The 17,413-nt window shown below is 45.2% G+C and overlaps 1 protein-coding gene across 3 annotated transcripts in view; it reads right to left on the reverse strand.

Moving 5' to 3' along the window:
• skap1 (src kinase associated phosphoprotein 1) overlaps window positions 1-17,413 on the reverse strand; it is a 162,023-nt gene that overhangs the window by 37,656 nt on the left and 106,954 nt on the right. For all 3 annotated transcript variants that reach the window (XM_088623055.1, XM_088623054.1, XM_088623056.1), the window contains 5 exons: window positions 14,656-14,736; window positions 11,107-11,190; window positions 10,693-10,817; window positions 9,076-9,139; window positions 6,595-6,795 (listed from right to left, as the gene is read on the reverse strand). In XM_088623055.1, coding sequence (XP_088479181.1) covers window positions 6,595-6,795; window positions 9,076-9,139; window positions 10,693-10,817; window positions 11,107-11,190; window positions 14,656-14,736 — 555 coding nt within the window. The remainder of the gene's footprint in view (window positions 1-6,594; window positions 6,796-9,075; window positions 9,140-10,692; window positions 10,818-11,106; window positions 11,191-14,655; window positions 14,737-17,413) is intronic.

Raw genomic sequence — 17,413 nt, forward strand, 5'->3', positions numbered from 1 at the left:
CTATGGAGTAAAAGCAGCAGGTGTGTGATGTTGCCAATTCCTGATCTGCAACCTTGTGAAAAAAAATCTGCTATCGGATTAAAACATTTTAGGCTTCTGAAAACCCTAAAACAGTACAACACAGGCTTTTAAAAGCATCCCAGAATAACCCATTATCTCTTTATCATTGAATGTTCTTTGATGCTAAAAAATAATAGTGTGATGTTCTAGATTGCTTTATCTCAGGCCATAATGGAGCCTGAAAATTTAATTTATCAGACAAGGAGCTGCATTTTTTAGAATTCAGAACCCCTCCAACATGGTGGACATTAGTTTTCTCTAGGGCCAGAAACCAAGTAATTCAAGTAACAGCAACGTTCTAAATTTCTGCTTTCATTTTCAAATCTCAACAGCTGTCTTAGTCCACCTAAAAAAGCAGGAATCCGGGAGACTGCACCCAGGCCCTTCAGGAACCAGCAGCTGCAACGGCCTTGCCCTCTGGCGCTTCCCTCTCTGCAAGGCCTGGGCCTGTCCCGATCCCGCCTGCAGAGCTGGAGGGCATCACGGCATGGACGTTTTCCCCACAGTACAAGTGTCCAGCGTTTCCTACAGCTTCTCCGCAGTCACAGCAGTCTCGTGAGCTGGCACAGGGCACGGGGGGGACGGCCTGCATGGAGCAGCGGAGCCCTGAGTGGAGCTCGGAGGGCGGGGTCACACACTGGCGCAGCAGCGGCAGGCGGCTCTCTGCGCTAATGTGCAACAGCGCTCGGAATGACCCCAGCGGGGTTTCAGTTGCTCTTTTACAGGAATCCCTGGCCACACCGGAGATAAGAGTTACTGTCTCTGACCCAGATTTATGACTGCTAATGGAAAACAATTGCCCACTTCTGATTTTTTTTTTTTTTACTTTTCGTTTCTCTGGTTTTAATGGATTACCGCTGGACAGGACGCTCAAAGGTACACAAGAAGGCGAATTCATTTTGTTGCCGACTGCCAAATAATCAAACAAAAAAATAATAAAGTCAGGCTAAAAAAAAAAGGAACACTTGCAGGAACTGTCGCTGCTTGTGGAGAGAAGTCGAGACTGGATTTTGTCAATCATTTAAAAAAAAAAGAGCTGAATACAATATTTCCGAAAGTGATTGCAAGAAAAGGCACGACACTGCACTGCTACAGAAATGGAGGGAGTGTCTGCGGCTCAAGCCATGACTGCAGGGAGAATGACCAGCCAGAGCCGGCTGTCCGGCTGTCCAGACTCAGGCACGTCCTAGAGCAATGGCCCCTCCGTCACACCGGTGGAGGCATTAGTGCCTGCCAGCACACGCTTCTAAAAGGAGGTTCGCTAGCTATTTTCACGCACTCTTCTGGACTTCCGAGACTTCCAAGAACACGCATGATCCAGCTTCAAGAACAGACATCCACAAACCGCGGCCGTTTCTAAGAATTTCAGCACTCAGGTAGCTAAAGAGCGCCTCTCAATGCCTCTTGCCAGAGAGAGCATGCCAACGCAAGTTTTAAAATCTCTCCCTGTTCAATCAGACCTTGTGCACAACCTGCCGGATATAACACTCCTGATCCGGCCTCATCCTTTGAGCTACATGGGGCCTCTGAACTTAACACTTATGGGGGAAGAACTTCAACGCCAAATGTGAAACAGTTCTGAAAGCAGTGATTTCGAAAACAACCTAAAAGGAATAAAAATGATTCACTAAATAGAAATGCGATTTCTATTTAAACTATTTCCCTATTAAAGTATTTCAAATGGGCTACAGCCTAATCAAGGGTATCGCTCCACCTTCCAGACCGCCTGGGCACAGCTGAACAAGCCCCCCGGTGGGGCCGAGAGCCGCACCCCCCAGGGCTGAAGGACAGCCAGGGCCTGTGTGCAGGGAGCGGGCATCCCGACGAACCCCTCCGAGATGAGAGAGAGGGGGGCGAGACCAAGGGAAATCAGAGCTTGAATTGTTTCGATAGAGCAATTTGATTCAATTTTCCACTCAATAAAATTACCCATCAATGCTCGTGGCGTCTGCAGACCAGACTCCCTCATTTTCAGATTCCACTCTTAATTGAACGAGTTTATGTACTTGTCTTATGGAAATTGGAAAAATTTATCACCTGGAAAATGTTATTTTTTCCTTGGCTGTAGATGTTTTTAAAACTTCATTAAAATGATGAGCGACTATGAAATTAATTTGTTAACATTTGCATAATAGAAAAACTGTTCCACTTTGGAGGAGGTGAGGTGAATTATGACACACTGGCATCCTGCTGTCTGAGAGGATTCTTCTAAAAACCCCTCACTATTACAGGTGAAGCTCCCTGTGTGGCAGCAGTTCTGCCGTTAGAGAAATGGTAGCTCTGCAGACTGGAAGTCAGATCTCTGTTCAGGTCTCCAATAAAGAGGATAACTCGATTTCGCTGGCCCTAGAATTGCAATGATCCGACTGATTGTTCGCAAGGCGGGTTCATGTGGCAGGTCCCTCCAAGTAATCCCTTGCTAATCTGTTCAAGAATACCCAAGTATGATTCAGTAAGATGTGTTGGGTGAACTTTATACCTGGCAAATTCTTGCATTAGAGCTGACGAGTCACCCTTACAAATCAGATGTTTTTAGGGTAACCAACCCAATCACCATCTGCCATAACACGCCCATACAGGTCATCACAAGAATGATGACATCATTTTGTCAATTATGACATCATTCGTTCAATTTTACTGGTCACTGGAGCTTCATTGACCCAACGATTATCAGCCGAGAAACTGTCCCATGAGCTTTTCATGATGAATAGCAAACAGTGATGCAGCACTCAGATTTGTATGCTAGCTCCGTAGCACATTTACAGTCACAGACTTGTATGCCTCACGCTCTTAGGGCTCTTCCAGACAGCAGATGGACCAGCAAGTCAAAGATGGCCATATTGTGAGTCATGGGTGGGTGCAAGGAACAAGATACCATGCCATCTCTTGCAGTAGACACCTTGGGTTTATAAGACACGAAACAGGTGTTTGATATCCTTGGGGTAACAAGACAGCAGCAACTAAAATGAGCAGAATGAGCCAACAGGCCTCCTCTTACTTGTGGACTTTCTTAGTTCTTAGATTTTCTGACTTCAGTGTTGTTGGGTCACACAGCTGGAATCTGCAACCACGTCACCTCACTGACAGCCATCACCAGGCCAGGCTTGAACAAAGCCTCATCTCTTCATTTCCAAGGGTGCTTCAGTTTGCACGGGCAGAAGAGGACAGACACGGTTTCCTCACATTGGACATGCTCCCTGAGATGCTGAGAACTACTGTTAACTTTTAATCTCCCCCCCAGGTGGAATAGCAACCATTAGGGCCTGAGCTGTACAACTCAAGAAGGGCATAAATCTTCCTGCTGAACACTTAGGGGGTTAAGTAATAGTTTAATGGTGAAAAACCTTCTGTAAGAAAGGAAGGGAAAAAAATTAAGACAAATGTCCTGCCAGCAAGGTAGTTATTAAAACTAGCTCACACTTTCCCTGGCACTCCCCAGCTGTCTGTGTTGAGTGACTTAAGTGTTCAGAAGCACTGCAGCTGCGGTGGGGAGCTGCCTGTGAGCTCACAGCCACCTGTCAGCCACAACAGGATTGAGCCTCCTCACCAACTGCATTTGCTCAAATATTTATACGCTGCAAGCAGCGACAAGCAGCTCTAAACTCACACAGGACAGCAATCAAATTAAAGTAAATTCTCCCTTCAGGCGAGATAGGGAAAAACTTTTAGTTTTCTAAGTGTGCTTTCCAAGAAATGTATGGAAAAAAATCAATCCCCTGTAGTACTTAAAATTTACTTTTGCATTAACACCCGAGTAGCTATGTCCTGTCTAACGCCTACTGTATATTGTTCCTGTGTGTGGGTTGGAGAGCTGGTCACCCACTTGCCCTGTGTTCAACAGACAGCGTCTGTGTCAGACCCTGCCCTTGCTTCATTGCAGCCATGCCACTATCAACGCAGAGGTCCGAGCCAGAGCAGCACCAAGAGCCTGTGGTGATCTTCTGCGCGTCTTTGTACAGCTGACCTGCTCAGACACCCCTGAGGCTCCTGTCAGAGCAGGACTTGCAGCAGTGGAAGGACTGGGAGAGACTGGAAGCGACTTCACAGCCTTGGTCAGGAGGCGTGGATCCGCAGGGCGGGGGCTGCACACTGCACGCTGGGCGGAGCGGAGCGAAGGAACGTGACGTTTGGTAAAGCGATGTGCTCTTCAAAGCCCCCCAGCTACTGTAGCTCACCAGGGAGGATCATGCTTCGGTCAGGTTAACCGTTAGTAGAAGCTGTTCTACAACTAGACAGCTGCACTACGCCCAACTCATCTGATTCGTCTGTTATAAACCACTGACCTCCAAAATCTTAGACAATACATAACAAAAATAATAATAATTCCTTACACTTATATAACGCTTTTCTGGATACTCCACTCAAAGTGCTTTACAAGTAATGGGGATCCCCCCCACCACCATAGTGCCATAGTGCGCCAGAACACTCACCACACATCAGCTCTCAGTGGGAGGAGAGCAGAGTGATGAGGACAGTTCAGAGATGGGGATTATTCGGAGGCCATGATTGGTAAGGACAAGGGGGAAATTTGGCCAGGACGGTTGGGTAACACCCCTACTCTATTTGAGCAAAGCCCTGAGATTTTTAATGACCACAGAGAGTCAGAAGTGTTATAAAACACATCCTCTTGTCCACTCCGACATCTTGTGAAAGCTCTGTGATGGCTTTCAGTGAGCATGGTAAAAGTCTTTAGTGTGCCTGCCTGGTGTCTCTGGGACCTTTCTTCAGGAGCGGGGAGATATGCCAGAGACCAGCAATTGACAGCTGAATCTCGGGCATCTGTGTTTTGATATAGATGACTCAATAATCTGGACCCAAGTTATAAGCAGCACCAAGAAAGCCACAACCCACAGAGGTTTATTTTCTTTAACATCTTAGTCATGGAAAACCACCCAGAAGCTCCACATACGTGGAGAAAACTCCTCCTGTGAACATGGGTCTGTAACAACAATATGATCCTTTTCTTCTCCCAGGGGCAAGAAAATACCCAATGCCAGCAATAAAAGATTATTTAACAGACAAATAAAAAGGAAAAGGAAAAAAAACAGGAAAAGTTGTGGGTTCAGGTAAAACCACTAAATTCCAGGTGTGGCGTACTGTATACACTGTATTTATAATTACCAATGTTCTGCCAAAATAAACAGAAAGCATCAATGCATATCAAAGGTGAGACTTTCCAATTCATTCGGTAAATTCCGTAAGGTATGTAAGACCTTTAAATATTAAATAAATTACTTATTATTTTCAGGGTCTTTTAAAGGTCTTACATACCTTACAGAATTTACAATATGAATGATTGTGCAACGAAACCCTAATGAACATGTTTTGAAACACCGTGCTGGTCTCCAGAAGATAAACAAAAACAAAACACATGTTCCACTTTTTTTTTAAATCACGAAGGCCATGAAGCTCCTGCATGTCACCCCGCTTCCTGCCGGCCCACTGTCCTCCGGAGCCCTGTGATTGGCCGGGGCCAGGGCTGACATCAGCAGGACAGCAGCAGAACACACATGAAGCCCATGGCTGGTGGGAGCCGCTGGGAGGCCTGGCGGAGAGCGGCTGTAATCTGACTCGCCATCTGTGGTCGGGGTCCTTTCCGCGCCCCAGATGGCTTCCAGTGCAGAAGTGACAGCCACTAGAAATTATGGTCTTCCCTCCCTTCATTTTATTAACTGCGGTGGAGGTAATGCACTCAGTCTGAGAAACGATATCTTTATATATCTTTTTACAGATAGGGTGACAGGCTACATCTACAACCCCCCACCCACCCACTCCAGACCCCCCTCATGCATACATGCATCCCCCAATCTGTCAGGAAGCATTAATTCTGCACTTTCTTCCCAGCTGCTTCACATTAACAAAAAAAAACCATTCAATTTAATTTTATTTGTGGTTTTCAAAGTTTTTCGACCACTGTGCTCTTAATAAAGAAAGCATGTTTCATTTTTTGGAAATTAATTTGGTGATGCATGATGGCCCTGACAACTCCTGATTTTCCACTGAAAAATCTGCTGGTATGTACTGTGCATGTAAATAGTCCATCTATCATATTATCTCTCTGTGCCTGTAACAGTACGGTCATCTATCACACAACTCCACCACTCCGAACCCGCCAGCATGATGATCCCTGACAAAGCCCCGCTGATATTTCATTATTGAGACGACTGGCAACAGCGTTGCACTGAACCACCAGAGCTGGGAACATATCCTCTGGCATGTAACATTCATACCGGGATGCCAGGCCTTAAATAGTCATCTTTATCAAAAGAGACCTATGAAATCCGCAGGACCTTCTCCAGAACCTGAGCTGTGCGCTGCTGGCATACATCAGCGCAGGAAGACGAGAAGATTAATCCCACACTGGAAAACCGAAAGGAGAAGTGCAGTGTTTCGGCTGTTGGGGTCCAGGTGTGGACCTGCCCCATTTCCTCTGCAGCCAGCCTACACTGACAGGGCTGGATCTCTATACAGCACAGCACAGCACCGGCGGGCCGGCAATCCACCTCTCCCCGCAGTTCACCGCTCACACCTTACCTGGCAGCACCTCGTAGATATCGTCATCTTCCTCCTCTGCCTCCGGCTGCCCCCCTTTCCGCTCCTCCTGGGTCTGGGGTGCTGGGGCGGGGCGGGGAGCAGGAGGGGAGGTCACAGCGTCGACGTCGTCGTACGTCTCGTCCTCGCCCTCCAATTCATCCTCTTCGTCCTCGTCGAAGGGGATGAAGCTGGAGCTCAGGTCTGTGGCACAGGCAGTTAAAGCCAGTTAACAGGGGGAAGGCAACCGAAAGCTACAGAGCTTATGAGTTCTTCTGAATGGTTCACAATGGGATAGACAGGTCAAACATGTACTTGCAGGATAGGATTTCAGCAAAATCAAGCTACTGCTCACAGAAGTATAACAAATGCATGATAAAAAAACTCTTAAATTTGTAAAAGCAACAGAAACAAATGATGGACATGGGAAACTGACCAGGACATCTGTGGAATACTGTGCAGGTGTAACCTGAGCAAGTGAATGATTCTGACCAAGGGTTATGAACCTTACTAAGAATGCTTGAATGTAACTGGCAGAACGCAAACATGGCTATTTATTTATTCTTTTGTTCTTGCAGGAAATATCTGAGGATGAGTTCAGAGGTTCCCCTGCAATGCATTTAAGTCTTGCTCTCCTTTTGGACTGTTCTAAGGTTATCAGCTTCCAGGGAGTAGACAGGATTCCCAGGACACAATCTTACAGTCCTTTCTGGGTTGTGGTGCCGAGTAGGGCTTTAAGCCCATGGTGTAGCACAGAGCTTCAGGACCAAGGCATTGCAGTGCCTCTTGCATGATCAGTCTGTGTGTGATCCCCTGAAGTGCCACGCCCCCTGCTCCCATGAAAGAGGGGGAGGTTTCTGGACCGCAAGCAATAAATGACACGCTGGGAGCGTGGCCTGCTTTGGACAGGGGATCCTAAAATGAGGCGCATGAAAGTCTAGTAACAGTAGGCGTCTGATGATGGCTGACAGCACTGGAGCCAAAAACGCTCAATGAAGTGGTTTCTTGGCAGAACATTTGCGGTCAAAGGAAATTTTCATCTGGGATATCTTGTCTGCTACTCACGAAAGTTGTCAGCAATGCACAGTCAAACTGGCTTTTAAAGACACTTTATTAGTGTAAAAATGGCAGAAGAAAAACGAATGCTTTTTTTTTAAATGAAAAGCAGAGGAGGAGTGAGAAGGAACCTAACGCTGCAGAAACCCAGGGAGCTGCCTCTTTATCCCGAGGAGAATTCAAGGGAGGAAAGTGGACCCAGAGCTGCTACACAGCTACTGCACAATGGGAAAGGAAGTCCCTAACACACAGCACAAGGTCTTTACTCCCGCATATCCAATCAATAAACAAATATGTGAATCAATATGCATATGAAGAAGGTAAGTCAGGAAGGAGAAAATTTCATTTATAATGAATTCCCAGATAAGAGCGCCATAAAGCTGCAGGAAGCAAATCCATTAGGGAAAAAAAAACTCTTAATGCATCATTTAAAAAAAGCCAACCTCAATAGAAAAGAAAGGATGTGTATTGTTGTACTGTGAAGGAGCTGATGAAGTAGGGAAACAATGAAGACGGATTAATGTGTGACAAAATGGTGATCATTTCACTGTCAAAAGCAGGCCTGACCCGATTCCTTCCTGAGCAACAGCGCTGTCATCGGATCTCATGGATTTAATGCGGCCCCGATTGCAAATGACAGCAAGACTGAAACAAAGCCTATCAGGTCCTAACAGATACTCTGTGATGGAGAAGGAAGAGGGAAAAAAATCAATAGATTCCAAGGATAACCAGAAAGTTTGCCGAACGATTTCCAGTAAAGACAGAGCAGGGTTAGGAGGAGCTGGCACGCCTGCACAGGGCAGATTGATGACAATGGCACAGAGGAGCCGCAGTGCTGATCCAGCTCAGCTACAGGGGAGAGAAACCCCCTCCCTGTCCCGGGCTGAGTCCTTCACACTGCACGCCCACTTCCACAGGCCACTGCGACAGGCACAGTGCACGAACAGGGCCTGACATCGCCGAGCCAGAGGAACGCGCTCTACAGAAACTAACCCACACCTGGAAGGCGACTGTCTCTGCTGTGTGTTTGCTGTCCTGCCATGACGCGAGACTTAACAGGAATCAGAGACTGAGATCTTCACTACACAGCCAAGACTGTAAAAGTCTTTTAAATCTCTCCAAAGTATAAAATATTAAAAACACTCCGCTGATGTTTTTAAATCTCGCCACAAAACCTGCTGATCATCCTTCAGTTCCTTAACATATTTCTTTTTGTTTCTCATTTGTACATGTTTTTTGTACTATTTTTATGTTTATCCTTTCTTCCATTTACTAGTCTTGTTTAAAAGTGTCTGATTTATGTCAAATGCCTCGAGAATGCTCTGCACTGAAAGGCACTACAGAACAATAAAGACTGATCGACTGACAGGAGTTATCAGCGGGGAACCCAAGCTTGTGTGGACGTGTGACAGAATGGCAAACACTTACCCTTAAGGACAAAATTAATTTGATCCACCCATTCCCTGGCTTCCTTTGGGCTGCTGGCTGTAAACTGCAGAACAGAATCACCATCATCATCGCAATTAGTGTAAGAAGTCATTGCATTATTAATATTAACAGCAACAAACGTAGCAATAACAGCACTAGGAGTAGCATGTGTATAGTCTGAGGTTCCCTCTTAGCAACAGCTAAAACAACATTGCTGAAGTTAAGGAGAAGAGCTGCTGATCATCAAGACAAAGACGAGACTCTGAATGGAGTTATAGTGTATGACTGCTTGGATTAATGGACAACTATGTGTGCAGTATTGTGCTTTGGCAATTAAGAAATACTGGAGAAAAACAATTTATGACCATAGCAACATAGGACATAGCTATTAATAGCTATTAATGAGCTCTGCAATGTCAAAAGTGTTTCAGTTTGAAAATAATGCTGCAAAAACACATGGGCATGTGCAGCTACTGATGGAATTGATAGCCTTCTTGAACCTTACATCGAGTACTGAAGTAAAGTTTAAAAACCTGAAAGACAAAATGTCATGTTTTACAAGAGTGGTGTTACTATTTTCAAAATTGACACCTTTGAAGAACGTTTCAAATACATTGAGGATCACAAGCAAAAAAACTGCAGGATATAGACGTAAAATGATACAGTAGTTCACCCACCGTCAGATACAGGTATATAGCGTAAATATACAATATACATATAAACACGAAAAATGAACAGAAGAGATGGAGGTGGGGTTGACTATAATTAGCAATCTAAACGCGAAGGGTAACTGGCTAATTAATTTAGTATTGGAAAGATTCTAGCCATCCCCACTGCCCACCTCCCCTCTTCGACTCGACAGCTGGGGAGATGTGGGTGTGGCCCCTATCACAATGGGAATCTCCATGGCAACTCGTGTCGCTGACGTCAACCACACCGTCACCGTGGAGATTCTCGTTGCTCTGTCACTCAGGCGTAGAGACCAACCATGTCTTAAGAATCTCAAAAACGTTATTCTAACTGCTTTCATTCTAAAAGGCCAGGAATATACGTACAGTACATACATATATACTGATGGCAGCCCACTGGTGGCATTATTACTGGCCTCTGCTAGAGAGATGTTTAATGTGCCGTAGCATTAATTACCTTAATTTACGAAGACAGAAAAATAATCTCACTCAGCGTTGCCTTGCCATTTCCAGCCAGCACCAGGAAATAAAGATTTAACCCTGTAACACCACGTAATTAAGGCCTCTTACTGATTTACTGTCAGGCATGATCCAAAATGCTAAGGGGGTGAATTACAATGCATTTAAAAAGTGTCAAATTCCAGCTCGAAATTCCAAGGCACGCACCAGTTAGTTTCAATTTGGTCAGAATGGTATTTTTGGTTCGCTCATAGAACGCAATAAAACGTCACTTCTCCAAAGGCAAGCTGAAAGCCCTCCTGGAACACTTGAATAGGCCTTTAAACAAACTGTGGGTCAGAGACATTTGTTTTCTTTGCTGCTTGGAAATGACATACAACAAGGTGCCGGGGTCACTTTCCAGTCACGGGCTAAATGAAGCAATTCCACCGCTGAGGCCAGGGTGGGTCCCGGGTCCGAGGACAGGTACCTGGAAAGAGCGCTGCCCTGGAGCGCTGAGCTCGAAGCAGGAATTCCTCTTGGAGTCTTTCCGCAGGGTCCCCACCAGCCCGGCGCTGTACCCGTTGATGTAGAAAGAGCCCTTCTGCTGTTTGTCTGCGAGCGCAGGAGAAAAACGGAACAACACCCAGCACTTATCACTGACTCTTTGCAAAACCGCATTATGCGGCGGACGGCCTGCAGGGGAGACCGCTCCAGCTTTTAAAATGAACCGGCACCAGGTAGCGCTGTGGGCCGAGACCCCAAGAGACGCGACGGGGTCCCCGAAACGCCTTACAAGACCAACTTCAGAGCTGCCGGCGCCGACAGGTTTTTTCGGATTTTCTGATTGAATCATTTTCCATAAACTTGTTTTTCTGAGACACCCGTGGGTCCACAGTCTCACCTTTCTCGCTCCCGAAGTAATAGAAGATGGTATTGTTGAGGACGCACCAGCGCCTCTGCCACTCTGAGCCAAAGAAACTGTGATCTGCAAGACAAGAAAAACAGGACACCCTTTCTAACCCGATAAACTGCCCAGAGTGACAGGTCAAATCTCTTTTTACTTCATAGTAAACTGTACTCCACGACTGATATTCAGGTACTGTATATTGGAATCCTTTGCATAACATGTTACAACAGATTACCGTTGGTAGTTGGTACTTTGTTTCTTGCACTTGCTGAGCACACCTTTGGGCATATTGCAACTGTCTGGAATGTAAACTGCGCTGTTTAAAAGGCGTCCGCAAGATGCTGATGATGATGAAGGAGCAGGAGTAACAGAAGAATTTTCATCAACAACTCCAAGCTGCAAAGCTACAAAATTCATAAAACTTATAACCTTCTTTTTTAATTGTTCGTTGTTCAAACCATGAGTCATAATAATAGAATGTAATAAGTAATGCCTTTAAAAAAAGCCACTGGATATAATTATGACTATTTTAGGGATTGATGTTTCTGGACCTTGCATTAATTTCTTTTCTAAGAGCAAAAATACTCAACTGGTTTAATTACAGTTAATTTTCACATTAATCTTCCCCCGCTCTGGTTCTTGGTGTAGAAAAGGAAACACTGGTTCTGTATCCCGGGTGGGAGCTGGAGAGGAGCAGTCCAGCACAGGCCTGTGAGCACAGCCGAACCCCCACACCGGAAAAATAAACAGCTGTGCAAAGGACATCATCCTGGATCATCATGCTCAGCCAGATGTGCTTGACGGCTTCTCAGATTTCCAGGATCTTTCTAAAAACCTGAAACATGTTTCTGAGTGCCCCTTGTGAAACCCGCTGACGCCCTGCAGTGTCTCCTTGTACAACAGGGATGACATTTTCACCCCTTTTACCCTTTCTGGACAGACCAAGGCCACGCCTTAGCAGATCAAGGCAAAATCACTGCCAAGCACTCCTACGCACACCTTCCAAATCACAGGAGCGTGAGACGGTGATGAGCTGCAGCCCCAGCCAGGCTTGGGAAGTAATGGAATATATGTAACAGCACTGCGAGATCAGATCTCAGGAATTTGGTCCGATTTGCATTCCCATTACCATTGCTTTCCAGAATGTTACGCATTACTCAAAGAATGTTATCCAGCACAAATGTAAGGGATTTATAAGAAACGGAGTGTGAGGAACTTTAATTCACGAAGGAGAATTAGAACACGATCTGAGCACCAACCCCGCCTGCCACTTCTGATCGCGCTGAAGGATGGTGATGGCACACAGAATTCACAAGGGGTTCCGCTGCAGTCTGAATCCCTCTCTGGCACCAGCAGCAGGGTTCTATCTAACCCATGCAAACCGGTTACTCTTCATGAACACGTCACCGTGTGCTGTGCAATGCCCTGGCGGAATAAAATAGGCCTCTGCGTTCAAGTAATAGACACACCCGTATCGTTTTAACCAAGGGCTCCCACCTGGGCCTATGGGCACAGGTGTGATACGGATTGCTCGTTCTCATCTGGTTTTCAAGACGAGGTGCTGGACCTTCGGAATATATCCGGATATTAAGCGTGCCAACCCGCCAGGGAGATAAGTTTCATCCCTGGCCTTGTGAAAATATTGTGGAGACAGAATGTGGAGAAAAGTGCTCCTTACTCAAGAGTAGCAGAGTCAATGAAGTCGTTATTCAACACTGAGCAGGATGACGCAAGTGTTTGACCAATTTAGTATAGTTAACTAATGGAAATGGGCCCAGGAAGCACTGAAGTAAATCATTTATTAGCTTGTTAAGTATTGCTAGACAATTAGAACTAATAAATAATAAACTACTTTGGGCTACATTCTGCAGTTAGTGGTTTGTTATTGCATAACCTACTACTGGTGATCTATTAATATTTCATTTGACCTATATGAAGTGGTAATAAAATACTCCAGTTTCAGCTGTGATGCACTGTAGCCAGATGAGAAGGGAAAGGAAAAGATATACACCACAACATTCAAGCACAATTGTCTTATCGGTCACCTGTCAACATGTCATTTCCTAGTCTGAGTAAATCAATACTACAGTGGAGGTATTTTAAAGAAAACAAGATATTCCTGTTTGGCAATGGGGTGTTCACTGATTGAGGACCAGCCACTCACTTATTTTTAAACAAACTGATCAGCACAGTGAGAGTGAAAGTGAGAATATTATTTATTTCAGGAAAGGAGACTTCTGTGTTCTCTGCTGACTGGAAAGGAATGGTGGAGGAGGAACAAATTCGGGTTGCACGCTGTTCTGAAGCCTGCTGCTCAAGATGGAGGCAATTACAACCGTTAGAAAAATCCCTCAATTCTTCCCTGACATCCGTCGTTTAAAAACATTACTCAGACACTGAGCTCCATTAAGCTACTGGATGGTGCCGATCAACGTCTCCAAATGACACAGGGAACCAGACCCAAGATTTCAGACCCCCAAGGTACTGCTTCTTTTGATGACGGGCCTGATGCTGAACCTGGAACATTGGAGCCCTGCTAACTGACCAGACACAGCCTTGGTCCTCTATAGCTTGGACACTTACAGTCATATTTCAACGCGGGGTGCAGTCATACACGGTCATACAAAATGAACTCAGCCTAGACAGCCCACTGAGTCCCCTGGCTTGCGGCTGGGAGGGAAGCAGTCAGGCCTTGGATCCTCAGAGATTCCTCACCTTTTTCTTGAGGTTTCTCACTCCTTCACGCCTACTGGTTGTTCTGGCTACTCTGATGTACTGATTCACAAGCTCTGGCTGTGCTCTGCTGCAATTTGCTGCAGTGAGAGAGGGGGGCTCTCCCAGCTGAAAACTGAATTAATTCTAAAGAATTAAATATCACAGGTAGGTGAAGATGTGAACAATAACGTCAACAGGAACAAAGAACAGCGAAGAGCACACACTCTGAGCTGTAATCATAGAAACAATCTGGAGTCCTTAGAAAGCAGCAGATGGTGGCAACAATCCCCTCCAGCCTGCGGTCAGCAGTTACTGCAGCTGTGTGCTCCAGAGACTGAGGCATAGCAGGACTGACAGGGGACAGAAATCTACAAAACCGAGAGGTAAACTGTGGTTTAGTCCAGTGCTGTCATCCCGATCCACGCTTTTGTCAGCATGCCTGCTCTGAGTCAGCACTCCAAGCCCGTTCCCTCAACTATCATTCCACCACCATTGAGAACCGAGAGAGGCTCCAGACCACCTTGTTTTGTTATCATCTGCCAGTGCCGTGGGGCTTCTGCCATTAGGAGGAATATTTCAGGATTTATCCCAGACGAAGAATGACAATTCTAGGCTGTGGTGGCGTTGAAAGGACAACATCCCTCCATCTTTCCAGAACTTCCTTGGCTTTGCACCACGAGTGCAGCATGAGTTTCCCCTTGAGAATGCCCTGAGCTGATGCTAAATATCAAAATAAAAAATACTATATTAAAGTAAAAACGGAGTAAAAAACTGATATTTTGTAAAAACGTTAAGACTCTTTAATATCTGAAGCATCCTGGTTCCTACCTCTTCGTTTCTTCTCCAGGTAGCCCTGTTTCAAGACGTTACTCAGTTCCTGAGCTGCGACCACAGGAATTTCTTCAAAATCTGCCAGGAAGTGAAAAACAACAGTGAATGAGTGATGTAATCGACTATTTTCTAATACATATTACTATCTATGTAGGGATAAACATAGGGGCAATGTCCCCACAAAGACAGGAAATTATTTTTAAAGGAAACTGGAAAAAAAACGTAAAATCCCCAAAACATTTTTTCCGGGTCTAATTTCACTATGTGGAGTTCTATTTGGGTGCAGTCTGGAACAGTCAATAGCCAATGATGGTCAATGGAAAGGCCAAACGAAGACAGGAATACATGTGTGTCTGTGTAAGCTTGGGTTTCCTTAACCCTAAGACCTCTGTGACACAGAAACGAGCACTGTCACTTCTCTCCTGAAAGCCGACTTCCTCCATGATCGAAGCTGGTGCATTAGCCCATAGTTCACACATGCACACACGAACATGAAGGATTCATGCAGCATTTTCAGTGTAAGGCATTAAGCTCTCATTTCTGTTTAACACCGCAAATGTAAGGTCACTGCGTTCCTAGGGCACAGCACCTTGCATTGGACCAGGGCACTCCGAGACCTACAGCACAGCTACAGATAAAGCACAACACGGGTATATTTCCATGGGCAAAGTGCCCACTCTGCAGTAGATGGAAGACTTTGTGCCAGATGCAGATCAGCCCCCAGTCACTCTAAAAGAGAGAATATAAAGGACCCCACTGCTCAACCCTATCCATATGTCTGTTAAGCTGAGGTGTTCTTGCTAAGTCCTGATTTCCTGCGTGTTGCCTGTGCCACAAGAGATACCGACTGTCCCATGGGTCAGGTCCTGGCTTCACTTTCAGCCCAAGAAGCTGAGCAACGCCATCCCTGCAGTTCGCATGCACACAAAAAAAACCCTGGAGAAACATAACTCAATAAAGCCTTAAAAACTTCAGTGACCAAATGTTACTTGTTGCCGCCTGCTTCCGTTTCCTCTGAGCATGAATACTGCATTAACTAAACCCCCTCAAGTTGTGCCATCCTGCTGTTTGAAAACATGAAAAATGTTCCGCATGGAGTTTTATTTAGATGCTACGATGGCGAGACCCACCAGGGTGTCGGAGAAAGAGAGCCTGTGTGGCTTCATCAATATGCGCACTGGAATTAAATTACCCGGGGGGACAGAAATTGCGACACGCACTGGTTCAGTGGTTTAATTTCATTGCTTTCGAGAACATTAGCAGCGTGGGGGCTGAGTTTTCCTGTGACGCCAGGACGCAGGGTACATGGAGACAGAAAGAGAGAGACCAAGCAACAAACAGCATATAAATTTTTAAAGTGCAAGATGCTAATTCAATAAAATAACTCATGGAATTAAAAGGTTACTCTGTTCAGCTTGAATTACAACATTGGGTGGGGGGGGGGGGTAGGTGGAATGGGGCAGTAATCTTAAGAGCTAAGATGCTCTGTAAAAAAAGAAATATAAGATTACAAAAAATGAGCAAATTCATTAGAGTCATTTCGGTTTATTGTGCATTTAAACAGCCTTGACATTCCCACGCTTAGCGCTGATCAAAGTGGAGCTCTGTTGTACGATCGTGTTGCCTCTGTCACTCTTTTGCATACAGTACGTTTCAGACATACAGAAGGTATCAAACAACAGAACAACGAATAAATATCGGGGGTCACTCACAGTACGATGACAAGATCGCTAGCTTTGGTTAATAAGTTACTCGGATCAATGACAGGCACTCAGGCAGCCCTTAAACCCTGCAGGAGAAGTCGATCGCCTTCAGATACAGTAGGTCAGCTATAAGCATCTTAAAAGCAGTCTTTCCACCCATGTTGCAATCAGAACATTCTGAAATACTGTGCTCGTGTAAATCATGGCTCCCACAAGTTACAGTACACCTGACATTCTAATGATAATTGGTGGCGCTGTACGTGGTGCTTAGTGATTGTGTGACAATTTGAATTTAGATCAAAATGTGATTCCGACATAGAGATTAAAAAGAAGAGGTTTATGCTAGAATACTAGCCTTTAAATAAACTTCCCTTTAGCCAGCAATGCTATCAACTTATTAAAAAGTCCATTCAGCACAGCCGACTGGCAGTTTAGCGCAGAGAGGAAAAAAAAATTAACATCAAGTCCACTGGCGCCCATGACAGTAGCGTATCATTAACTTTAGGAACATTTTTCAGAAAAACTTCCCCATTACTTATTCATGCCAAGATTACGCTAACGTTACCGCACGCAGTTCAAGCGAGGGACGGAGGCAATACAGGCTGCCTCGTGCAGAGAATCTATTATCTTTTATTTTGTTTTTTCTCCCAGGAAAAAAAAAGACAATTCACTTGGAAGCTATACTACATTAAAATACGCTGTTCTGAAGTTCCACGGGAACATTGATATTGATGCGCCTTCTGCTTCTTACGCATTCCTGTAAATTTAAGCTGGTTTCACATCAGCTCTGACCCAACTATGAACAGAAATGACATCAGAACTTTAATAAAGACACACAGCACCAGGCACCCAGAGCAGCTGATTCCTGCCGTGGAAATTTAACGAGACAAACCATGCAGGACATGCAGCCCTGCATCACTATATCCCTGTAAAAGCACAAAACTAAACAAACAAAATCCTCTTTTAATTTCCTCCTTTTTTTAATCATACCCCTCACTAATAATGACTTTAATTGGCAATACTTATGAGCACTGTGCTGAAAGAGCCCCTAA

The sequence above is a fragment of the Lepisosteus platostomus genome, chromosome 28 (assembly GCF_059453375.1).
Source record: "Lepisosteus platostomus isolate fLepPlt1 chromosome 28, fLepPlt1.hap1, whole genome shotgun sequence".
NCBI lineage: Eukaryota > Metazoa > Chordata > Actinopteri > Semionotiformes > Lepisosteidae > Lepisosteus > Lepisosteus platostomus.